Source organism: Coccomyxa subellipsoidea (assembly GCF_000258705.1).
Source record: "Coccomyxa subellipsoidea C-169, whole genome shotgun sequence".
In the NCBI taxonomy this organism is placed as follows: domain Eukaryota; kingdom Viridiplantae; phylum Chlorophyta; class Trebouxiophyceae; family Coccomyxaceae; genus Coccomyxa; species Coccomyxa subellipsoidea.
In genome coordinates, this window is record NW_005178019.1 from 634,134 (window position 1) to 659,152 (window position 25,019).

General features: G+C 50.4%; 4 protein-coding genes across 4 annotated transcripts; 2 read left to right on the forward strand and 2 right to left on the reverse strand.

Moving 5' to 3' along the window:
- Window positions 1-178: 178 nt before the first annotated feature.
- Window positions 179-10,285, reverse strand: COCSUDRAFT_60368 (hypothetical protein; the record flags this gene model as incomplete). Its single annotated transcript, XM_005642891.1, has 7 exons — window positions 179-241; window positions 1,043-1,147; window positions 1,464-1,508; window positions 1,808-1,954; window positions 2,065-2,186; window positions 9,151-9,792; window positions 10,249-10,285. The coding sequence occupies 7 exons, from the start codon at window positions 10,283-10,285 to the stop codon at window positions 179-181; spliced, it is 1,161 nt and encodes a 386-aa protein (XP_005642948.1).
- Window positions 10,286-14,251: 3,966 nt separating this feature from the next.
- COCSUDRAFT_34561 (hypothetical protein) lies at window positions 14,252-16,237 on the forward strand. The gene is made up of 4 exons (XM_005642892.1): window positions 14,252-14,281; window positions 14,535-14,699; window positions 15,355-15,509; window positions 15,811-16,237. Exons 1-4 carry the CDS (start codon window positions 14,264-14,266, stop codon window positions 15,812-15,814), a joined length of 342 nt encoding a protein of 113 aa, XP_005642949.1. The 5' UTR covers window positions 14,252-14,263; the 3' UTR covers window positions 15,815-16,237.
- Window positions 16,238-16,686: 449 nt separating this feature from the next.
- COCSUDRAFT_60370 (hypothetical protein) lies at window positions 16,687-18,163 on the reverse strand (the record flags this gene model as incomplete). The annotated part of the gene is made up of 5 exons (XM_005642893.1): window positions 16,687-16,779; window positions 16,890-17,020; window positions 17,359-17,436; window positions 17,758-17,890; window positions 18,149-18,163. 5 exons carry the CDS (start codon window positions 18,161-18,163, stop codon window positions 16,687-16,689), a joined length of 450 nt encoding a protein of 149 aa, XP_005642950.1.
- A 4,108-nt stretch (window positions 18,164-22,271) lies between these two features.
- COCSUDRAFT_60371 (hypothetical protein) lies at window positions 22,272-24,935 on the forward strand (the record flags this gene model as incomplete). The annotated part of the gene is made up of 6 exons (XM_005642894.1): window positions 22,272-22,343; window positions 22,535-22,621; window positions 23,003-23,218; window positions 23,625-24,083; window positions 24,208-24,411; window positions 24,762-24,935. 6 exons carry the CDS (start codon window positions 22,272-22,274, stop codon window positions 24,933-24,935), a joined length of 1,212 nt encoding a protein of 403 aa, XP_005642951.1.
- Between the last annotated feature and the right edge of the window lie 84 nt (window positions 24,936-25,019).

Here is a 25,019-nt window from a genome sequence, read left to right on the forward strand (position 1 = left end):
TCATCATGCAATGCAGGCAGTTCTAGATTAGGCCGGAGCACCAATGACACATTGTGCTGCATCTTCCTCTCCTTGACAAATATCCTTGTACGCATGCTGCATGCATCTTCCATTAAAGGGAGGAGGAGGAGCATCTTCAATCTCAGCATATTGAGTACATAAGGTTACATAAATGAACTCACTTTGCTTTAGGCGGCAGTGCTGTGTTGTTGGCAGTCTTCTGCTCCACGTGGGGCAAAAACTGCAAAGCACCATACATCAGTCATTCAGTCGGTCACATGACACCGCCTCCAAAAGCCTCTCTGAGAGAGCAGAATTTTCTGGGATTGGGCTAATACTTCTGGGTTCTGGAACAGGCGTCTGCTTCGGCCAGCAGCATTTGCTGTCGTTAATACTACTAATATTACTGTTGCACAATTTTCTGCCAAGAGGAAAGGTGCATCCTGCAGACAACTTAAAGACTGCCACAATCCTACCCCTTGTTGGAATTGTCAGATCCAAGCAGGACCCAATCAAGCGCGGGCACGGTGTTCGCTATTTAATCCACCCCCCACCAGCCGGTGCCGTTTACTAGGCAGGTCTAAATCCCTGGGATTGCCAAGATAATCCCAACACTGCTGTCTGCGCTTTCGAGATGTTCAAACAGTCCGAGTGGCATCAGCAGACATAGCCGGGCCGGCCTCGGCAGCTCATGCAGTAGATCACCCCACCAAGAGGCCATCTGATAGCCTACGAACCAGAGCGTTCCCAATAGGAGAAATTGTTATCCATTGCATCCTAGGTGCCAGATATGACCTACTAAACATGACAGCATCTGGTAGCAAGTAGAGTACTTTTACTGCCTGTTGTTAGTCTCTGACAACAGACAGTGAAAGTATACGGTATTATTACGGTAATACTTTAAAAATATTACGGTTTTATTACACACTTTTCCTGCCAAGGCGAGCCTCAAAGTGCATCTGCAGACATGCTGCGATTGAGGGGAGCCAAAATCCTACCCCGTGTGAGTACTACTCTAAAATGGAATTAGAGCGGTGCCCACCTTCCCATTGAGGGTGATGACCATGCGCCTCTCGCCAAATGCCCCCACAATGTCATCAGCCGAGGCAAACATGTCAATGGCGCTCATTATGCCGTCGCCAAACTCCTGCGCAGATTCCATATTCAACTGTTCAAACAGCTGTCCACTCCCCGGCAAGACAGCTGCTGAAAATATTGGCTGCTATGCAGAGATATTGCGTGAACAAGCAACAAACACTGCCGAGCAACTGTGCTTCCCCTGGTCAACAAGGTTCTGAGATCCATGGTGAGCAGACTTTCACAGATTGCTGGGCCATCGGAGAGTCTCCAAAGGAGATCCACTGCTCCTTGACCACGATGATAAAGAATAGGTTTGATGTCATTTCCATGATCTCCTTGATGACATTTCCAAGTGTTTCAAGTTATCTGCAAGAAGAAATCACCTCATTTGCGATTGCCTTGATGGACTCGCCGTACAGCATGATTGCCTGCAGTGCCACCAATGTGTCTCAGATGGACAGCAATAAGTTTGAGTTCAAATTCCAAAAGTGAATATTGAGCCCTAGGTTGCTGCATTGGCCAGCAGTAAGAGAGGGTTGCTGGACACTACTGGAACCAACACTGGGCCAATGCTGTGACGGCAGCTCATCATTTTTGGAGGATGCACACTCAACGGTATTCAGAAAATAGAGGATCAGGCGAGACATCTGCAGACTGCTGGATTGGCCGTGGTGAAACGTGCAATAAGCACCAGCGAGGTTTCACTGGGGGTTTCCTGCAAGCTCACCTCATACAGGCGGTAGACTGTGGGGTCCTGGATGATGGTGGGGTCGAACTGGCGCAGGGGCGACACTTTCATCTCCTCGATGAGCTCATCCGTGAGGCCGGGGACAGCAGATTGCAGGGCTGGTGCCGTGTCCGGCTTCAACTCCGTCTGACAAATGAAACGAGATGTCCGTAAGTAAATTTGAAGGGATACGAAAGAATTAAAGTGGCACAGCAATGGGTAGAGTTGCCCAAGAATTACGCATCGGCCTTGCTCACCTGGTTGTGGAAGAGCTGGGCTGTGTAGAGGTTGGTGAGACCGACTTCCTTGGCGATCTGAGTGAAGGTCTTGCCCGATGCCTTCTTCACCAGCAGGAGCTTGTACACAAGCTCTTCCTTCCCTGCGCATCGTTAAGACCATATATAGCGATCTGCTTCAGAACGGCATCTTGTGTAGTACAAACCAGTGCAGGGAGCCACACGGCCAGGCAATTTGAAGCCGGCGGCTCGTGCTATTTAGGACTAGCGCGCACTTGCTCCGCGGAGGATGGAAGGAGTCGCCGGTGCAAAAGCAGGAGACCCCCTGCGTCTTGCAGTATTTTCAGTGTGGCATGCCAAGAACCTGTTCAATGTGTATCTCTTGCAGTGTGACGTTGCATGTGCGAGCTTCAGTTTGGTGAGGTACACCTCATTGCTAAGCAACAACAATCTGAAATCAACTTGTGCGGACTCCGAAGCTCACATGTTTCTTATCGATGGTCGAGCTGGTGTTTTGAAGGTGGACGTAGATGCCGGTGGTCGCAGGTGAGACGAAAAGGGCGCCTGGTTCAATGTTGGGTTTTAGACATAGCCATCTTGGCTGTCAAGTTATATTCGAGTTCACGTAAGAGGATCACCCTTGGAGAAAAGGACCTCTTTCTGAAGAGTCCACCTACTTTGGCTCCAATACTGAGGAAGTTGAGCGTCTGTTGACATCAGGTCTGGAGGGAACCGGAGTTCCCTCCCGTCTGCCAAGCATGCATCTCAAGCTTTGTGACTAACAGACTCGAAATCGTGTGACAGCCTTATAGCGACAGCTTACACTATCACAGCTCAGCTGCATCCACACTACACGCCTGACTTGTGCATCTTCTGCTGAACGCAGAGTCTGCAGGTGGGTGCTGAAGTGCGCCTTTTTATACCTACACGTGTAGCCATACCTGCCTATCACATTGTACATCACCAGATCAGCCCTCAGCCCAGCTGCATTGCAGCTTCGAGCTTTGTCAGCCTGCCTGGGCTGCAGAGCACCTACCAGCCTGCTCTGAGAGCATCACACCCGGTTCGTGTAATATTTTTTGAAATGTGTTGACCACCACCATCATAGCTATTTCCTCTATTACTGTACAGCATCCTGTCATTTTGTCATTTTGCAGATCACCACATTCCTGTGCATATGCACAGTACAATCCACTTGCATTTGCCACACCAATGACCAACCCTGTAGACAGGGTGTGCACGCCGCTGCCTGACACATCCTTCTATGTGCCAAGCATGCAACGATCAATTTTGGAAACTCCTGCGCACCATATGCGGTCAGCTCAGCAGAATGGCAGAGCTAAGCCATGCATTTTATGGCGAACAGCCCGGGCACACATGCATGCAGGTCATGAAATTACTGCGCAATGCGGCACTGATGTGGCATCATGCAGAATGCAATTTGCTCTCGTCCAGCATGATGTATTGTACTTGTTGCACTGGTCAGGTGTGCGCACAAATCTCGACATCGCATGTCCCATCTTCAACTTCAAGTTGGTAGCTTGATGGCATAATCCTGGACTGCGTGACTCCTGGCAGCCAGAGCGATCTGCGGCTTTGATCGGCTCTGCTGCGCCATTAACGACAATTCATGTGCCTCATCCAGCTACATTCTATCGGTCGTGAAACTCACGATTCAGGTCGAATGGATCGTTTGCAGCATGCCCTTTAGGGTCGGTTTCCTTGGGGCCCAGGCATGTGCCTGTGATCGCGGTTACTCACGTACTTACTAATACTCCTAAAGTACTGCGACTCAACTTGAGTCACTCAAGGCTCGGGCACGGAACTCCGAGATGTCTGATCGCAGCGATTGTGCACCGCTTTATTTTACTTTGATTTGCAGCATTTAAAACATTGGCTGGCTTGGACTGTTCCGCGCCAGACTCATAGGCTTCGGTTGTGATTCGCCCCATCTGGCTCTGGGGTCCATCAGTACTGCAGAGCACGTTGTGGCTTGTACTCGCCAGGTTGCAACACACAGTACGTAATATAGTACAATAACATTATTTTGCTGCTGTCTAGGGGATAAAACGTTGAGAATGAAAATTCTGTGAAGTTTAGTAATTCGATGTCGTGGCGTGGAGATCGCCTGAAAGGAAAACTTTCATGCTCATGCTCCAAACTCTTCGCCACTATGTCCCTTGAGATTTTGTGAGGGTCAGAGGGCTGTGTTAGTGTATGGCACGAAATGGGCCCAGAATGAAACGAACGGGAAAGCATGCCCTGGGATTACTCTACCTACTTCTCTCAGCATGTTTCAGAGCTCCTGCATCTGCACAGAGGGTGCGCTGCCTATCACCCTGGTATTTCAATGTATCCTGCATAGCGACGAGGGAGCAACCAATCATGTTTATCAGTTATTCAATCAAGGTCTGGCTTGATCGGACGTGTTTTGATGCAGACCGCAAGACATAGCAAGCTGCTTGAAGCACAGCCTGAGGCAAGAGGTAGCTCAGGAGAATCCCAAAACGGATGTGCTGCCCTCAATACACCCAAGGTGACCTTGACCTTGGATCATCTCAATTACCACCTGCAGATGTCAAATTGATCTATCGCTGGCTTGCAGCACTGACGAAGGACCAAGGACTGAGCTGTGATCGGCCGTTTTTAGCATGCAAGCTTGAAAAATAGCACACACCCTAACGCTCTGCGCCGTAACCAAACAGTCAAAAAATGGGAGTTCTGCCGGATGATCTCACCTTGACTGCCGGTCTTGGGTATCACTGACAAAATAAGTCAGAAAATCTCCTGATGATGTGTCACTCACTGTCCGCTCTGCCGCAGGTTGCGATGCTCTTCTTGACTGTTGCCGAGATAGCCCATGAACCCACCTGGAAGCTCTGGTTCCAAGAGGCCGCGGGCCTGGTACCTGCCTCTGCCCTAATACCACACCCAGGTGAACAATTACTACCGCGCTCTCTCCCGTGCTGTTTGACAAGCACACACCAGCACACGAGGATTCATTTTGAGCTATTTGATGCCAGTGCAAAGGCATCCCCAATTTCACACGAGAATGCTGCTGTGTAAAAGTGCTGCGATTTCTGGCTGCTTTGATGTCATCGTACCATGGAGTGACTGAGGATGCCGTGGGATTGTGCATGAACAGATCAAACGGAGCAGTGCGATGCTCAAAGGTTGCAAGCGGCACGGGAGCACTGCTTTGCCCAACCAGATGCTGGGGTGCTCCAGAGTCAAATTTTTTTCAGCGTCTATGTGCATGCAGCGCCAGAGTTTGATGACTTTCCAGCAGACAGCATCTTTCGCGGACGGGTGATCAAAGAACGCATTAAGGTGAAGCTGCCTCCTGAACTCAAATGCGAATAAAAAGCCCCTCAAATGGAGCGCGACATCAATCTCTCTACATATCTTGCAATCAGTCTAATTGCGTGTCGACACATTGGAAAGCCTTACTCGGGCTTGAGATGATTGTGTGTTGGCACCTGAAAGAGCTGGTGCATCAAGTATGGCATGTGAATTCCTGGGAGGCATGCGCATGAATCTGAATTTGTTTTCGTTTGTATTTTGGCAGGCCAGAAGGTGCACGCAGGACATAGTGCTAGCTGAGAGGAACCTGCTGACAGAGGCCCTTAGGGACGCTGCAAATCAGCGCTTCATTCTTTTGTCAGAGAGCTGCCTGCCGCTGTATCCGCCCCATACTTTGTACATGCAGCTCATGAGCGAACAAAAGTCCAGACTTGAATCCTGTCCCCGTGAGGTAACCTACTCCCATCCGCCATGTTACAATGTGCATGGAAGAGCATTCTCTGCCATGTGAGTACTTCTCAGCTTGTCTTGAGGTTATGGGCGGCCACGGCTGGCGGGGGCCGGTATTAAAGATGAGCGCTGCAGACAATTGAACAATCACACAATCCCATTAGGAAAACTGAGCAGCATGCCCACGGTCGATTGGGTCTTGCTTGGATCTGGCGAGCCCATAATGGAATTTGCAGCTTTTACTTGCTCCTTGTCTGCAGACGCACCTTGGCTCTGGTTAGAAAAGCGTGTAGCAAATTCAGGTGCAGAGGACATGATGATAGCCCCCTTAATTGCTGTGGCATCAAGGTCTATAGCCAAGGTGTCTGCCCCAGTGAAAGCTGGGGACTGAACAGATCAAAAAACGCTCGAGCTGTTCAACACAAAAGCTGGAGTTTGCAGCCGCAAGGGTCTCATGAAGACATGGCACTGACAGTCTGCTGTTGGACAATTCCCCTGCCAGGCAGGTTGGACAATTCCTCTGCCAGGCAGGGGAATACACCATTGGGGATACCATGAGGTACTATGCATTTTTCTGGTCATTAGTAATCAGATGACCTCTAGATGGGGCACTCTATCACAGCATGCATAGCAGGGATGCGTAAAAGACATACTAGTGATTGGGCGTTCCCTGCCAGATAGACTGTTAATCACCCTTGTGCCCATGCAGAGATTTCCCTGGACGGCTGGGTTGAGGACGGGGCACCAGCTGAGGAAGGCTTGGAGGAAAGGCAGCCAGTGGTTTGCGCTGATTCGCAAGCATGCAGAGCTGGTGCAACACCACAATCTGATGCACACGTTCCACAAACACTGCACCTGCGATGTGCCGAGTGGCATGCACAGGTATGGTACTCTTTGAGTTGTTTACTGTATGGAGAGCACTTCTTTGCATGTTTCTCCTCGAGATTTTAAGGGCAGCGGTGGCACAAATACTGTATGGAGAGCACTTCTTTGCATGTTTCTCCTCGAGAGTTTAAGGGCAGCGGTGGCACAAATGCTGTACGGAGAGTAGTCCTCTGCATGTTTCTCCTTGACAAATACTGTATGGAGAGTACTTCTTTGCCTTTTTCTCCTTGAGATTGCAAGGGCAGAGAAGTCCTAAACACTGCTATGTCCCTGGACCGTAAAGCACCAGCTTGCAAGCCAATCGGCTGTCTGCTGCCCACCTTCAAAGATGTATCGATTGGACATCCCCTTAGAACCGACTGGCACGCTCAAATGGGCTTTGAGGGATGTCTAAACTGCCTCGCTGGCTTGCTACAGTTGTGCATGATTGGAAAGTGATCGATATGAACGAGGTACGATGTGATTGCAGGTTGACAGACTGCTTCCCAGACGAGCACTTCATGCACACGGTGATCGCCCTTGAGGATTTGGCAGACGAGACAGACTGCATAGGAAGGTAATCCATTGCCAGCTCAACATGTGCTTTACAAATGTGACCTCTAACATAATTGATGTGTCATCCTTGGCAATCCAGACAGCAAAATTTGCGTTGACTGTATCATCATAGCACAGAAACTAGGATTTGCGATTCATTATCAAGGACAATCCAGTGCAGTAATTCGCAGTAGTCACCATTCCTTGACTGCGCAACGGATCTGCCAGTCGGCCCTGGAAGCACAAACGCTCAATGGATCAACATAGACAGGCTGTCCGGACCACAGATTGAAGGCATGTTGTGTGCATGTGCCACTGCACAGGTTGACTAATGTGGACTGGTGGAGGGCAAATGGAGCCCACCCGAGGGAGTATGAAGACTGGGAACTCACTCCCGACCTGTGAGCCCCAATTTCACAGTATTGATGCCTCTAATTTGAGTGGCTTGCTATTGATTGCATCTTAATGCCACAAATCTGTGCCTGCAATGCTCCCTTCACGTGGCACTCTCTTGTGATGCCGGTTGCGCTGCATGCGAGTACTGCTTTGCCAACCTTTGAAATCTGTGGTGGTCTTGTTGCAGAGGAAATGAGTGATGCAAGGTTATGTCAGATATACTGTGCAAAATTTAACATTCAAGTTTGAATCGCAGGTTCCATTACCTGAGATACTGGGAGGAGACGCCCTGCGACCCAGAGGCAGCCATCAGGTCCGATTTCAAGTCTGAACTTTTGCCCTCATTGTTACCATGTGCGCTAGTGAGAAAGGTCATAATAGTCAAGCCTAATATGTCCCGCGTTTCTAATTCATGCAGATGCAGTGCACTGTCCTATGGGATTGCGACCTCTGCAGTCAGATCAGGTCTTTGCTTGGAAGACAAAGCACAGCTGCAGGTTTTATGGCTATCATCGTTCTGTCACGATGCTCAAGACTGAAAGGGGTTCATGCCGATGTGCGCAGTTCAAGCCGGGACGCGTTTGTGGATGTCCGCTCAGTGGAGGCTGCAAATTCGAACGCTGGATGCACTGGGGAAGGCTACAACGGAACAGCGCTGTCATCCGGATGCCCTCTGCTCGCGAGGAAGTTTCCAAAGATTCTGGCGGGAAAAATTGCAGACATGTTTGGCCAGTGCGGATTCGACTTGAAAATTGTAGGCATGCATCCTGCCGACGTGCCTGTCTGTGAGAAGCATGACTCAGCAGGGGTCCATGAAGTGGAAGTTCATATTTGAATGAAGCCAGGGGGAGTAACTTAGAAGAAAGTCCTATTACTCAAGAGTATTCATGGCTTCTCTTGGTTTATCTCTGACCTGGTGGAGGAAAGCCCAAGATAGAGGAGGTTGAAAGGCTGTCATAGAAACGCTGCTGCGACGCACCTGATCCTCATGGAGTGGAAAGGCGTGTAATAATAACAATAATAATAGTTCCTGCATGCAGACATACCAGACATTCCCACTGTACACCCACATGACATGATCTTATACTGGTACTACGCCTCAGCTGCACTGTAACATTCCGATGCATGCAACCTGAGCAGACGATTGCATTGTCAGTCCAGCGTGTCTGACAATGCACAGATCGGCATGTTGCCTGGAGCTCAGTTCCAGAAGGACCATGGAAGAAAAAACTTGTCTTGACTCTGGATCACTGGATACTGTCACTATAGTGACTACTCGATATTGTCACTGGCTAGTGAAAAACAAAGTCACTTCTGACATCCACAGTGTGCAAACAAATGAAGTCAAAATCCCACCTGAAGTCTGACAATGTCATTACCCCATAATACTCTCCTACTCTGGCAGTTGCAATGCGAGGCAATCCATCAGAAATGCCTTTGTGTCTCGCGTCCTGTGCTGACAAAACATGAGTCATAGCGTATGACTCGCATGTATTATGACTCATATGTCATGTAATCCTGCGCACCCCGCGAGCTCACAAGGAGCGAGCTCTGTCCCATCTCTGACTAAATCCCCACAGCCGTCGCCCAGCCCGTAAATATGCCTCCCCTTGGGCCGTATGTGCTTTATGTAAACCCGCTCCCCCGGATTATAACTCCAATCCATTCCCTCCCTCACATCCACGGGGATGTGGTTAGTCGCCACTAGTAACCCCTTTGGACGCAGGATCATCTTGGGCTGAAAATCCGGGTGTGCCGTTCGCACGACTGCCCGCGTGACTGATGGTGACTCATTGATGTTTCCCCCCGGCTGACACTGCGGCGGGAAAGTGTACCGCCGCAGAGTCACCGTTGCTGCATTGGCGGGAACTGATTCCAGCAGTACATGCAGCGGCTGTGGCTGATTTGCCAGCGTGGAATTGAGCCACACATATTCGTCTGTGTCTGCATCTAGAATGAAGTCATATGCGTACCGCTGTTCATACCAGCATGCATGCATCATTGCAAACTGCCCAAAATAGAACGAGGTCGCCGGCGGCGCATATATCAAATACTGCACGTTTGCGTGCGGCACTAGCGTTAATGCCTCGGGACGGAATTTGCCAGACCAATGAAGGTACTCGAGGATGGTGTTGGGAATGTCATCTCCTATGTTGTACTTCCCATCCGTGTACTCCTTGCCTGCAAAAAAAGTAGAGGAAGCAGTTCAGATACCAGCTGGGGAGAATTGAGAGACTAAGAGCATGGAAGCAAAGAAAGCCGACCATGCAAAAAGTGGCTTCTATGGTGGCAACGCCCATCAGGGCTCATTGGGTGGGCTGACAGCATGCTATTGTACAACACAATTCGGGGCGAAAGATGTGAAGAACTGACAAGGCCCAACTGTACTATGAACTGCAGCAGTGCTGCATGGTCTGGGTTTGGAAGACAAGATGTAGACACAAGGCAGAGCAAGCATGAGAGGCAAGAGGGCTGCCTCAAGCAAGCATCGTGTAGCAAGCACAGTGCACTAGTGAGGACAATGCAAAGTCTGCACCAGAAGGCACTAAGCAGGATGGGCGTCCCTAATGGACCCCACAGCGGGGCACTCAGAAATAGCACAGCTGTGTTCACCCACACCTTGGAATCAAGTCTCACCTGAAGGCACGAAGCTGAAGAACTTCTCAACTCCCATCTGCTCATGGTGTTTCAACCAGGGTGCTGAGAGCGCCCCTGAAACCAAAGGCCCCACGCATGCAGCTAATGTCCCAACTCGCTCTGTTGGAACATCGATTATTTCGCTCACCCCGACCAGGTGATCCTCGCCTGCCTTCAGGGAAGCTGCCGCGAACCTGCAGGATTGAGGCGTGGTTTTAACCTTGCATTGTGGAGGAGAGCCTTGGACACTCATCTTCAGCTGCCCATGCTGACTGGATGCCCTCGGTGCATCCAAACTTTACAAAAGGAGCCAGGCTTTGCTATAGTGCTCAACCTGAAAGCTCTTTCTTCACCGAACGCAGATCAGAGGACTGCAGAACCAATCCATGGCGAGACATACAATACTGACAAAGGTGCACTTGGACTCTGTCCTGTCCTGTTATGACCTGCTGCATGACCTAGTCAACTGCACCAATCAGAGCAGGATGGTGACTTCAAAAGTGATCTAAAGAAATTGCACACCTGAAGTGCTTCTGCTGAAGGGGACACTCCACGCGGATTGGCACATACTCTTCCAGGGCAAAAGAGCGATCCCCAAATTTTCTCGTGGTCTCTCCGTGGCTGCACGCAGGAAAGAGCTGTCAGAACAGTTTCTTGGAATAAGCAATGGCCAGATCTACTTCGCTTCCAGCTGTTTCAAGGCTGACCCGGTGCCTCAGAGTCAATGCCCGGCATGACTAACAGGAACTTTCTGACAGTTTTACAGCGTGGATCACTGTGGAAAAGACGACACAGTGAAGTTTGTGTGTTACTGAAGTGCTGCAGATACCTTGCTGAAGTGGAACAGACCCTTTGCAGAATAAGGAAAAAATGCAAGCAGTACTAACCTGGAAGGAAGGCGAGTGACTGCTGCCGAAACCGAGAAGCTGCTCTCCTCGAACGTTTGGACCACGCATTCTGTCAGTTGTGCAGCAATTTCTTCTCGCACTTCAGCAAACAAGACGAGTTTGTCCTCTGGGGCATCCCTGCGCATGGAACGAACGCTAAGCTCCCTTAGCAATCGAAGCAAACTGATTGGCAGGATTGCATCCCAGCCCAAGAAAGATTGGAAGCACTTGCTTGATTCGTGATACCTGAACGCTCGGAGAATGTACGCTCTTCTGTGTGGCGGAACGTGTCCGATGGTATACTCCCGATCCCAGTGTTCCCTTCCGTCAGAGCCTTCCTCCCCTCGAACCCAAACCTGAGCACCAAACTACTTTAATCACATTTCAACCATTTGCTAACCTCTCGTCACATCAATGGAACCCAAGATCAAGGCGTGCCTGTATGTGGAGGGCTGAGATCAGCAAGCACCCAACTAGCGTGAAAAGTCTCATCGGCTGTGTGGTCCAGGCGGGGTGGCTGACCCGGCCACATGAAATAAGTTCACATCCCAGGACGTCAGCTGTTCCCTACGCCCAAGAATTACTGAATGCCGGAACGGAGCCTTCTGATTACAGAGCTTCCGAGCTTCTTCGATCCGCTGAGTAATTCTGACCCCACGGGACACCTCCAAGGGGTCAACATGACATGAGAGATTTAGTCAAGACGCGGTGTGCCCCAATGTGGAAAAGCCGAGCGGGAATGAATGTTATTCCATTGGCATTCACCAAGGCGCACGTTTTTGTTGACGTAGATGATCAGGACCGCTTGATCTGCACCACCTGGCCATTTCCTGGACTTGTAAATTGTTGTTTTGTGCTAGCAGACCAGCAAGCCAGGATGTCCTAATTAAAGTCAACGTTGACATGCACTGCTTTAGATATACATCGAGGCAAATCCGATTTGAGTGAGTCAGTGTGGCATATTAATTGCAAAGGTCTCTCTCACAGGGATCTGCACCAGATGGGACTCCTTCTGATACGGGCTCCTTTTGATACAGTATTTGATTTTCGTCATGTCAGACGTGGAGATGTGGGTCAGCACGCTGTGCATCATGCAAACACTTGATATATTTATATGAACTCTCAGGCTTTTGGTCACGAGCGATGGTGGAACCTTGAGGAGAAGTGTCAGTGTTCGATGGTGCTTATTATGTATTTTAGTTTGATCAAGCAGGTCTACGTTGTGACTCCTCCGCGCATTGCAGTATGATGGGAGAGATTCACCATGTTGGCAAAAGGGTGCTGTGGAGTGCTCTCAGAACTAGGGCAGCAGGCCTTTTCGGCCTCTTCAAATCGCTGACACCAGCGTGCTCGCTCGCGCTGTGATGGCTGCTTCCCAGCTGCAGAGCCGGCGGCTCAAGATTCTCCCCTTCTTGAAAAGCTTTCTGGAGTCCCACGCAGGTGCTTAGATACCTCTCGAGCCTGCCATCAATGCAGAGTGTCACAATCTCCCTCCAAATATACCTCAGCATTTGCTGATTTCACATGCCTGATGTGCACACCCCTATCAGGCATGTTCATGCCCCAATTGCATGTCTCTTTTTTTTCCCTGAGAATGTGCCATTGGATGATACCCAGAGATTCACAGCGAGCAAGAAGTGTCGGAGCATAAGGTGTGAGGTGTAATATCTCAAGCTTTCAAGCTGAAGGATGGATTTGCATGGGCAGGGGTGGGGAGTGTGGAGGAGGTTGTGGCGCTGGCAAAGGAGGCAGGCCTGAACGAGAAGGCGCTAGAAGCTGACCTGACCGCCAGCGAAGCAGCCGCCGCCAGGCTGGCGGAGGCTTGCAGCTCCGCTAAGTACCCGCTCATCAACTCATGCCGTATTTCCTTCCTTGGGAGAAATTCTCAATGTTGTCATCAGAATGCCTCTGTTGCTAGCATCATGTTGACTTCCAGAATGCTGCTGGCACATGCATGCGTGCATCTAAAATGAGTGTTGCAATATGCGTTCTTTATTTTAGAGGGCTCAAGCTAGTACTTGATTTCACTTGAGCCATTAGAGCCGAAACATAAAAAAGCACAAAATTTGTCTAAATAGATATTTCATATGGGATGCGCAGGAAGGCGCTGGGGCTGAGGGCTGGTGCGGCGGCAGTGGTGACTCGGGCGAGTCGTGCCGCTTACAAATGCTGACTCGCTGGTGGCGGAGGACTTTGGGCTGCTGACGCTGTACGCAGACACGGCCCAGGTTGCCAAGCAGGTTAGTCATGCGTGCTTGTTATGAAATCTGTGAGCCCATCTCGTCAGTTGGAAGCTACTGTGGCGTGCAACACTCCAGGCAATGTCAGGCTTGTGAAACTGTTGCTTCTTATGCAAGTTCCTCACCTGTTGGGATTGCCTCCCACTGAAAGCATAGGACGCGAGATTCACTTATCGGGTGTAGAAAGGCAGCAGTCATACACGAGCATGCAAATTCTTAATCTCCAAGCCTCCAGGCCTCCTCACAGCGTCCTAGCAGGCCACATTGATATGTATCAGAAGGACTGATTGCAATGGCTAATTAAGTAACAAAGTCCTGGCACAGGTGGCGGCTGCGGTGATGACAGCGCAGGCGGAGGGGCGCACAGTCAGCGCGACCGGTGTGGTGCCGAGGGCAGCCATTGCGATGACTGCTCCGACGAGGGTGCATCAGCCTTCCCTCTCAAAAACATCTGGACCCTGAGGCCTCAGAGACCTCCAACTGGGGCGCTTGTGTCTCAGCTGACATGTAAGCCGGGCACGTATGGTCTCTGGAGTCCACAGTGACTTGAGTCCTGGAAGACAGGGGATAAGCACAACTTCAAGCTGCACCATATTGAAACCACTTTTGCTGCACACCAGTACATAGATGACCCTATGCCCCACTGCGTGTCGCAAGGACATGTATGCGACATATAGCTTTCATGCTCTCACTCTTTTCCAGGTGCTCTTGGTGCTAGCACAGACCCTATTTTTTGTTGCTGTTGAGATTTAGGATTGAGGCAGCTCATGAGCGGATGTGCATGCTTGGGTGTGTAACACTGATAGCCTGTTCTGGCTGACCTGCCAGGTGAAAGCCAGCGGCTGGCGCTCCTCACCAGGCTGCTCTGCAACTTGGCCAGCATTGACCATGGATGGCATCGTCCAGGTGAATCACTTTGCAACTCACCCTTTGCTCCTTTTCAACTGTTATCCTGGGCAAATTTGCGGCTCTAAGAACATACATGCAAGCTGCCAGGCAGACTTCAAGATCACTGCAGGGCACAGCAAATGTGGACACTTGCTATTGCTACTACACGTTGTGCATTCTTACCCTGTATGGTTTCTCCCCAGGCTCTGCGGTGCATTCGTCAACTGCATTCAAGAAACATCAAGATCTAAGAAATTACCTTGCTGCTCAGTTACGATCTGTCGTGGAGAAGGCGCGGGTGATGCTGAGCGGCGGAGGGGGCAACGGCACCTGTGCTGGGGCGTTCCAGAGCGCTCACCGGGACGCGCCGCACGCCGCATCCCCTGTTTCATCCCCCTCTGCCTCCCCGCTGACGTCAGCACAACCGGCGGCACAGGTGCTTCTTCTCCCGGCTCATCACCTCATTTTCAAGTCCTCAAATTCTGTCCTCGCATTGCAAACAATGCAGGCTCTCCACCAGCGCCCTCGGATGCAGATAAGGCAATTGGGACCCAGCATTCTCTTTGTATTCCTGTGGCGCCTGTGGCCATTTTTGTACGAATCGCGGTTGCATGCAGCAGCAACAACTCCCCCTCTTCTGTAAGGTCCACTGCTCTTCAGGAGAGCACACATGCTACCTTGAGTGTGACATTTCTGCCTGCCGACGCCATGGGCCTTGTGCAAAAGTCCAACCTGGGCAGTCCCAGTGCAGATTTTTGATACTCTCTGATTGTGGCGATGCTGCTGGGCTGTGACGTTACAAGTGCTTCTGACATGGGTGTCGGCATGCAATATGTTGCCACGCTTGCTGCTATGTGTGATTGTCCTTTGCAATACTAACTTCAACTTGCATGCAGCACTCTGTGAGTCTGTCAATTGCCTGAAGTGACAAGACTGGCCTTTTAAAGATAATTGCAAGAGCAGGTGCCGAGGGCTCCTGCCTCCTTCCAATCAATAGCTGTGGAGCAAGGCACAGACATCTCCGAGAGTCCAGATATTCACGGCACAAATCCTATATTGATGCCCTGAGATGCATGTGTGATGGGGCGCAGAACACACTCTTTGGAGAGACGGTGTGGCTCTTCAGCGTGCTGCTGCCGCTCGCCATGCTGGGCCGCGCAGCCTTCCTGTTCCTTTTGTCCATGCTGCACAACTGGTTCTCGCACGAAGAGGAGCCCCCGACCCTCAATGGGATGATCATCACCTGGTGCGGCGCCCCGCTTCCTGCAGACTGCATTTCCCCTTCAGACCTGTGAGCACCTCTGCGGTGAACAGGAGAAACGACAGCATGCGCGGGCACAAAGCTGATTGGCCTGATCACCCATGAGATTTAGTCGGTGGCATCGGCACCTTAGAGGCAGGTTTATGCCTCTGTTGGTCAGGTAAAGCGCCACAGAAAAGAGAGAGGGTTTGGGCAGTGGATGTGAATACATTGAAAGGAGAACTGTCTTGCAGATGAACAATTTGCATGAGATTGGGTGTGAGGGGTGCAAGGGTGTGTCATGCAGGTAGGCGGGGCTGATCAGGGTGGCGGCGTCAGCGGCGCTAGTGTATTACTACTTTGACCCCCAGGACCAACCAGAGTCGTGCAGATGAGCGATGCGCCTCGCCATGGAGTGCTCTTTAGGAATCTCTGCCTTGGCAGGACTGCCTTGCTGGCAACCATGCAAGTGCCGCCAGGCGCCGTGGAATCGGGCAACATTACTTGCAATGCCTCCGTAGCCTTGTTGCATGACCGTGATGCAATGACACTGTAGTGTGGAGAGCCAAGGAGCAGTTTTGGGTGGAGAAGAGTTGGAGGGAGAGTCTTGGGCAGGCTTAGTAACTTATTAGTGATGCATGCTTCAGTACTGACTCACTTCAGCATTTTGGTGTCAATTTGAAATAGTCTGTGCTGCTATCTGCTGTCAACATTGTAACACCGCAGATGCTTACAAGACAAACACATAATATCCCATTTTGCTTTGTATCCCCACTTTTTGCGCACAGGAAAAGCCGGTCACCACTCACTAAAATCATTGATTAACACTTGCAAATCTTAGTTGACACAAGCAAAGATACTGTCAGATGGCGAAAAAACATGAGCTCACATCAAGCCGCTCTTGTCAAGTTCAAATAATAGGTTTACGTATGAGCAGGGTAGAATCAGTCATAATCACAATGGGTAGGAGTAGTCATCATTAATAAGAGTGTCATCCGGCAACGCAAGGTCATGCTCAGTGGACTTTAGATTTGTCTTTTTGTGTCTTGGCACGTTCCAGGCTGAAGCTCGAAAGTTTCAATTCAGACAACCCCGAGCATGTCGGGCAAGTGTATGTGCGGGACTAACGAGAGCAGCTGCTCTGGGGCATTACCTGCTGCTTAGATTTAGCAAGCGGAAGCGATCAGCCAACAACACTTCGAAGCTGGCTGACAATGGCATCGTGCACAGCCTTGTCAATGCGCTTCTTTGCCGCAGCCAGGATAGAAAGCAGGTCCTGCGGATAGGGTAGGGCTTACTTTCATGCTGTTTGCAATGAATATTGGCTGCAAATTTATTGTTGAAGTACCTTTTCAACAAATAATTATAACATCCCTGAGTGCTTACCTGTTTGGCGGGTGGAGGGGTGGCTGGGGGAGTGGGGGCACCAGTGACAGGGGGAGTACTGCTGCAGTCAATGACCTCCACACTCAGGTTATTTGGGGGCTGGCTGCCGATGAGCTCGCCCTGAATGAGAGCTGCGCAGCAACATTTTCTTTTAGAGTAGTGTATGGGCATTTTCAGGTTGACATATTTGGAAGTTTTGTGTATGGTTCGGGCGTATTGGTTTTGACCAGCATCGGGTTCTACTAGACATCAATGGTCCGGCAACAGTACATGCCGTTGTTTGATAGTCTGAGGGACCACAGTATTGTGAGTCTACAGACTCATCAGAACGAGCTCAAGACACCGGATGCAACGGTGGCAGCTGCCGCGAGCCTACAGGCCAAAGGCAACCTGAGGAGCTTACACAACACCGATTTTCACCTTGAGTCTGGAGGATTGTGGAAAGGAAAGCAAGTGTTAGGGGATACACTCTTGCCTGCGCATGAGGGGTAGGCGCCTGTGGCAATGTCTGTGCCGCCGGCAAATGTGATCGTGAATACCTTGGTACCTGCGGGCAAAGCTTGGCATGTCAGGGCTCACTTATGCTTTCAAGGGTTTTTAATTGCAGGACAGCGCGGAACGTGGCCCTGCGCCATCAGCTCTCAAGCGCCTATCAAAAGACCTGTGCAACCCTGCGCGAAGCATGGCAAAGTACGAAGCTGGCGAAGCCAAATGTCATGTATGAGAGAATGTGTTTGGACGTTCTCGCCTGCGGTAAAGGTTGGCAGTGGCACATTGACATTGGTGTCGCTCAGGCCGGTATGGCTGTATATGGAGGTCCCGTCGATGCTCAAGCCAACCGTGAATGCGGGAGGCTGGCTGCAGGCACCATTAAGGGAATAGTCTCCTTGCAGCGAGTAGCTGACGCCAGCACAGAGCTGGGTATTTATGGTGCCGGTGTTAAGCAGGGCTTCGCCGATGTCCACCGTTTGGCCGTTGCCAACGAGGTTCAAGGTGACGGACTGCGTGCAAAAACAAAAAAGAAATTAGAAATGCTAGGTAATGCTATCTGAATCTAGACATTTAATGAAGGTTACGCTGCTCGGTCCGCAACAGCTGGCATCTCCTACGATTTGAAAAATTGTCGTCTACTCGGCGGACCTCTTGACTCAAGACACAACATGGTATCTGGGTCCTGGGCACTCGCATTGAATGATGGGCAAAACCTTTCTGGCAGCTTAATAGCACTCTGAGAGTGCTAGAAGACACTGCCACCCTACCTGTCCGGTAACCATAGGTGACGCAAAAGCGGCAGTGACCACTACGACGGCAATAATCGTCCAATTCATGCGCAGGTCGACTGTAACTGGTCCCATGGCACCTGTCATGCGAACACAACACTTAGAGCTCCGCTCAAATAGGTCCCAAACATCAGGGCGTGGACCCTCTGAGTCAGGCTGAGGACGACGCACATATGTTTCATGTAAAACTGAATTGATGATCCACCGAGTCAGTTTCACAGGCTTTAAAACACTTTTCACTTTGTTCGCGAGCTTCGACAACCTGCCAAGACATAGTCTGTCACAAATGCATGTCTGCACGATTCCCGACAAAGTCGCCCTTTTTGAGGGTCTAAGGAAGTCAATTTGGTCTAGCAAAGACTGAAATCGGCATTGAATAAACAAGAGAAAACCATACTTTCTCTCGGTCTGTCAATTTTCAGTTTGATAGCTGCCTTTGATGACAACTTGCCAACTTAGGGGGGCACTCCAAAAACCGCACCGCTACGGACGACGCGGCGAAGTGTGGTGCCGGTTGTAGAGTCTGATTATTGAAGATTGTGTCCGATAAGCTTTGCAAGTAAGTTTTAGCACCTTGTTTTGGAGCAGCTTATTGAGCGGGATCTTTTCTTGGAGTACGTCAATATAATATAATATATAATATATATAATATAATAATATATACAATTATAATATAATAAAATAATATGTTCGACGGTCCATGGACGGCTCATAGGTGTTCATGCGTCAGTGATCTGATTTGACACTCTGGTTCAAAGGTGAAGATTTCTTGGCAAATCGCAATTAAGAAGGTATTCGAGAGGTTCGTGCCCCGAAATATCAGCTTTTGAGGGAGGAGTCCAAGGATCAAGGTATCCTAGGTACTGCAATACCTTTGATAATGTGAAGCACGGATAAAAATTGTCATTCCTGAACCCTCACAAGACAATGACCTCTTAACTGGTCATTTGATATGGGAAGTCCTGGGAATTTCTGCCCTGCATGCAACAAACCGCCCAAATGTTTGTAGGGGTCTGGTTTCAGGTGCATGAGTCAAAAGGTTGCAGTCTCATGTGGTTGCCCTATCATGCAAGCCGCCTTCTCCCCTGCAATGCTATATCAAAATTGTCGACAGTTGAAATGTCATCTGTGATGCAGGTACTTAGGCTTCTTGGCATACAAGGATGCACAAAAGGAGACGGCAGACTATGTCATTGGCCAGTGCCATGGTGACAAGAATGGCAAATGCCCCTGCGAAGTTCCCTGTGACCTCCTTAACAAGGCTTGCCGCTACACAACTACTACTGCACAAGCGATTGTACTGTGCCTGGGTGCGGCTGCGCCTCCAATGATGTGGACTGCATCGAGCTCCGCAAGTAAGCACCTCTCTCACATGACAACTCCTCTCCTAATTGCCTGCTCTGCCAGTGTTTGGAGTTGTTCGCGCTGTGGAGTCGTCAAATTTCTTCTGTGCAAGGTGTTATGTCTGCATGTATGCGTGGTCTTTGAGAGTCTGCTGTATTCGGATGTTGATGTATCTAGATGTTGAAACAGCAATGATCATTCCGGCATTCTCTTATGCTCCCTAGGTAGGTAAGGTTACCCTGTTATGGGGGTAACCATGGACATTACACAATCCTCCAATATCGTAGCAGGACACCTTGACGATGAGATTACATGCGCAGGCTGTGCCCTCTGTGCACGAAGTACTGCGGCCCCCCGACAGTCAGCGACACATGCAGCAATACCGCTACCGGCCCAGAATTCACAGAGCCCATCGCCTATGACTTCCTGTCCTCAAACAATAAGGACCCAGACATCCCCTGCCCGAGGAGCTACTGTGACCTTTGCGGGCAGGCCTGCCCCTTTTTCCTCGCTGGCAAATGCAGCACTGATTGCAATGATTGCCAAGGGGACCTGTCATGCGAGATTGCCTGCAGGTGACTAAGTTCGTCAACCTTACTTTCAAAATGATGCTTAAATTGAAGATTACTAATTGATAAGATGCTTTAGGGTAGTGAAAGTTACCTGCCAATACAAAAAACCGACTCGGTTTAACCGAGATTCCAAGAGAGCCTTTCCATATACCAACAAAGTTTTAGGTTAAGACCAAAACTCCACTCGGACAAGCACGATATCTATTCATAAACTTTCTTTTGCGCTGCAGCTTCTGTCCATATGGTCCGGAGTACTGCAATGGCCCCCTCTGCGCTGCCTGCGGATTAGCCAATTCAGGGAGCGGCTGATGAAGATTGCTCAACCTGATTTGGCTCGCCCGGGCCACCACCGGAGGAGCGTGGCACTACAGCACGTAAAGAAGCGATTGACGTTGCTTGGCAGCTTGGTTAGGCTCAGCCTAGTTCAGTTTGTGACGCCAAGCAAATGGGGCATAGCAGGAGAGTGACTTACCTTTTGTCATGGTACTAGCAGATCTCAAACTTGAGGGTTCATTAAATGAAATGAAAGCGTTCTCCGAAATACACGCTACTTTAGACCTCGACATATTCGCTGAGCAAAGGCTCCTGCACTAATGTCGCCTGCGTGACGATTTTTGTGACAAATACAACTGGGTGTGGCAAGAATTTGATGCACAACCATGTGTTGAGACTTCAAGCACTCCCACTACGAGAGGGAAAAACAGAAAAAAGGCACAGTTAAAATGCAGTATACTATGCAACAAAAAACTTGAGCACCTTGAATGTACTACATTCACGTACATGGCCATGTTTTTCAGGTTCTGCCCACTAGGCTAGCATGATGAGGACATTTTATCATTGACATAATGCCCTGACGTTCAATTATTACTTTTGGTTAAAGGGCATGGTGTGTTTGGTATTTGGATATTAAAAAGGCCGGGGCCTCCTTCTACGTCTGGCTATGGCAGTAAAATTTGCCATGTTGTGTCACCATTGGTGGCGTGATGCCACTGGCATCAATGATTGGTGAACACCACTGCATGCTATCAGCAATGCATGAGACAAGGAACATCGTGACCCTGGACACATATCTGACACTTTGAATTGGCACGGCTTGCTGCCCTGCCAGGCTGCTTGGGAATTTTAACAAAGTATCCCATGCAGTGGGCTCTACCTCTGCAGGAGAGCATAATGTCCAATGTGAGTGTGTAAGCATATATTGCAAGTCACAGGCTGGAGTTGTCAGGAAAATGAGAGCATAAAGGGGCCTTGTCAAGCACTGCACTATAGGCAGACTGTTTGTTGATGACAGTCTGCGTGGAAAGGTCAGGTGAAGGGTCTGCAGCTTGCCTTCCATGTAGTAATAAATGCTTGAGGTGAAAGCCCTGAATACCAACCTCAGGTGGTACCCGCCAGAACCAGGGCCATCGGCGGTGCAAGCGCGAGGCACTGCAGTTCGGTACTGGTTGCCTCGCCACCGTCAATTTTGTGTGCTTTTGAATGGATCTGCCAATTTTACACCGCTTGAAATTGGTAGATTGGCATAATGTGCGATCCAGTGAAGGTATCCCTAGATTAAGAAGGCACGAAAGCGCTCCCTATCCGTATGTCTCCTGATCTCGCCGTTGGGCACTAGACAACTCTCTAGAAAACCCCTGCAGCATGGAAAGCTCATACTCCTGGAAGATTTGTTTCCTGATGGAGTACTTGTGCGTCTAGAAATTCATTGAATAGACGGTGCACGCGGCTTGACGTCAGCATATATGAAACCCTGCCTGCTCTTAGTCAGGGGAGTGAGAACCTGGGGCCCCGGGCCAGCAGTTGCCGTCTACTTGTCTCTTGCCGCGCAAACTCTGTGCTGTTTGTCCATTGAGGCAGAGTCTCGCCAGAGATAATCCGCTTTGCGTGAACTCAATTTAGGCATGAAAGGCAAGGTGGCGTCTTTTAGAAGTCTAGGTAGCTTGTGAGCGCTTTTCACCTAAAGCAGCAAGGAAAATGTATCAGTAACAGGCTGGCCACCGTGTCTGAAAATGGGGAGATTGCGCTGTAAGGAATGGGAAGGATTTGAGCGAGTGACCCAAGGCACGAATCCTGCAGCAGAGTGCAAATCTTGCCGGACGAGGATGACAGCAAACGACAAAACCGTGCTCTCTGAACACGCAATCGATTGCATCTTCATGCCATCCGATCTACGGAATCATCATCGGATGTGCCTACAAGAGAGGCGTGCTGCTCAGAGGAAGAGAAGGAGACGGCGCGCCGACAAAGCCATTCAGGAGGTGGAACCGGGCATCTACAGATAGCAAGATGTGTCCAGGGAATTTGCCATGTGCATATGAGTGAAGACGACGATGAGCGGGGCCACAGCCGAATATTCCGAAAATTTGCTTGCCTAAATGCAGACAGCAGCTGGAACTTTGGACGTACACGTCTGTTTTAGCGGCAAACAGGAACGGCTGCTATTTTACAGGGCTGTGAGCTGATCTCCATCGACACCCGGAATGCAACATGCGGGAATGAAGCTGCTCAGCACAGCAGCTACGGCCTCTTTCCAGAGGTGCCCTGCCACCTTGTCAAAACTGCCAACAAATGCCAAAGTAGAGTTCCCGATGAGATCACAAAGCATCATGCTGCAGCACCTAGGAGTATGCTGTGCTGACTGTTCGGCCAGATCCCTTCCCTAGCAGGACGAAAACGTCTGCAGCAGCATCGACATCTGGCAGCCAGTGCAAACACGCTTCTCGTATCAAGATCGTGCATCTATGCATCTATAGAGAACTCTGCGGGGAAATGTACAACCTAGTAATAAGTGCTAGTCACATAGAAGTACAGAGCAATGAAGTTGAGAATTCTGCTATCACAAAAGCAGTAGAGTGCATCAATGTAACATCTGTGCTCCGCAGAACACTGCTAAAGTTGGCGCTGGTGCGGCATGCAGGAGACAGCGAGCATGGTGGCAGCATGCGCAGAGGTGGCGGCCAGTGCAGCTTTTGAAGAGAATTTGCCTGTTCAATTGTGCTCTGCTGGGGGAGGTCGTTCGGCGGCAATCCTGGTTGAACATGCACCAGCACTTGCCGACGGCTTTTGCGAGCACAAGATCCATGAAGACAGCGGCTCGGCCATGAGCTGCCTGTGGGATGAATTTGGGGGACAGGTGTGCATCGACTGCCTATTCTATTACTTTCTAGGTTGACAACATTGATGATATACAGTACACTTATTTGCGGTAATGGTCCGGCAGCATTAGTCACTGTAGATCTGAGACGTGTACTCACAGAATTTCAAACAAGTACTACCCGCTGGTGCCCCGCAATGATTACCATACCCAAAGCCACATCTTCTGTACAACATGGATCAGACAAGAAGGCACCTTGTCACTCTTAGGGGGTGCAGGGATGTACCATTCTGCAGAGCTGTTCACGCATCTCTGATGCAATTACTTTAGAGAAGGACAAAGAATAGAGGGTCATGGCTGGGAGGGGACCTGCAAATTTGCACCTCGGATATCCAGTCTGGAATGACATCATTTGTGCTGATGAAACGGCGGGTTGCTGCCGCAGGAGGAAACAGGCATGCCCCCAATCGCAGATTCTGCAGCAGCACTGTTGACATGCGGTGGCGCCTCGGCAGCCGGTAGCATCGCGCTCGCCAACAGTCCAGCTTTCACCAGCTTCCCCTCTTGGCTCCCGCAGCAGCAGCAGCACGCTCCAGATCAGGATCCCTGGCAGGTGACGGACACGCAGCCAGGTCAGAATGCTCTGCAGGCCACGATCATGGAGCCTATTCAGCCGCCCGGGCACGCAGCAATGTTGGAGCCGGTTCGCACTGCAGACAGCTGCAAGGTTGCCGCCGACTCTGGCGGCTCTTCTGCAAATGCCTGCGCAGCCGCCCAGGTCGGCGCACCCAGCTGTGCTTTCCAGATGGCCGAGGCAGATGAAGTAACTGCGGCGCATGCTGACGGCTTGCTGAAGCGCGGCCGCTGCTGGACAGCTGGGGAAGAGAAATTATATGAGCCAAGGGTGCGGTCCTGTCAATTTCACCTGCACTTGGATTTACTGTGAACTCTTTATATCGCATGCCGTGCCCTCACCATACAGAACTCTATGCAAAGGCCACTTGAGATGGCGCCATGTGCGTTCGCAGATTGACATACACTTGACGGCACCGCATTTGAGCCGGAGAGCCGAGGCGGCGCGCGGAAGGCTAGCTGTGGTCAAAGACGTGAGGCCCAAGGCGGAGCGGCAGCTGTGTCCATTACAGGCCCGCCTCACGGCCGCGCATTGGGAGCGCACTTGCGCCAGAGCCAACAGCAAGGCACGCAGCTGCAGCTATCATTTGTTTTCCGGGGTTTGAAGGATATGGAAATATTCATAAAGTGCCCACAGTTATGGCGCTACATCCAACTTCTTCAGGTACAAAGTCTCTTGATGTGTAGGGAATCATGACTTCCCACTCAGATTCCAGCGCGGATGGGTTCTGATCCAGCATTTTCAGGCACCGCATTTCCCTGGCTCTCTGAAGTGCTCACCACGTCATTTGTTTCAATCGTGGGCGTGGTGAAGGCTTGAATGGCTACAAAGCAAAGCGGCATGCGGTAGCAGTCAATACAGCCAAGCCTTCCTTGAAAGGCATAACGTAACACTATCATGACGAGCAATAGATTGCAAGGGTCTGATCTGGCTCAATGGCGGCTGCAGGCGCAGAGCGCCTGCGCGGCGGCAGCTGAAGCGCGGCTTGGGGAAGCTGACGAGCAGCTACGCGGATTGCTCGGGGTGGCAGAGGCACAGATCCGGGAGCTGACGCGTCAAAATGCTGAGCTGTTGCGCCAGGTGGCAGCATTGACAAACTTGGTCATTTTGGTATCCCTCTGATCGGATGCAAGTCGGATGTCATGTCAAATGACGTCATGATGCTGTGAGTTGATGTCACTGCGTGGCCGATTTTGACAAATTTGA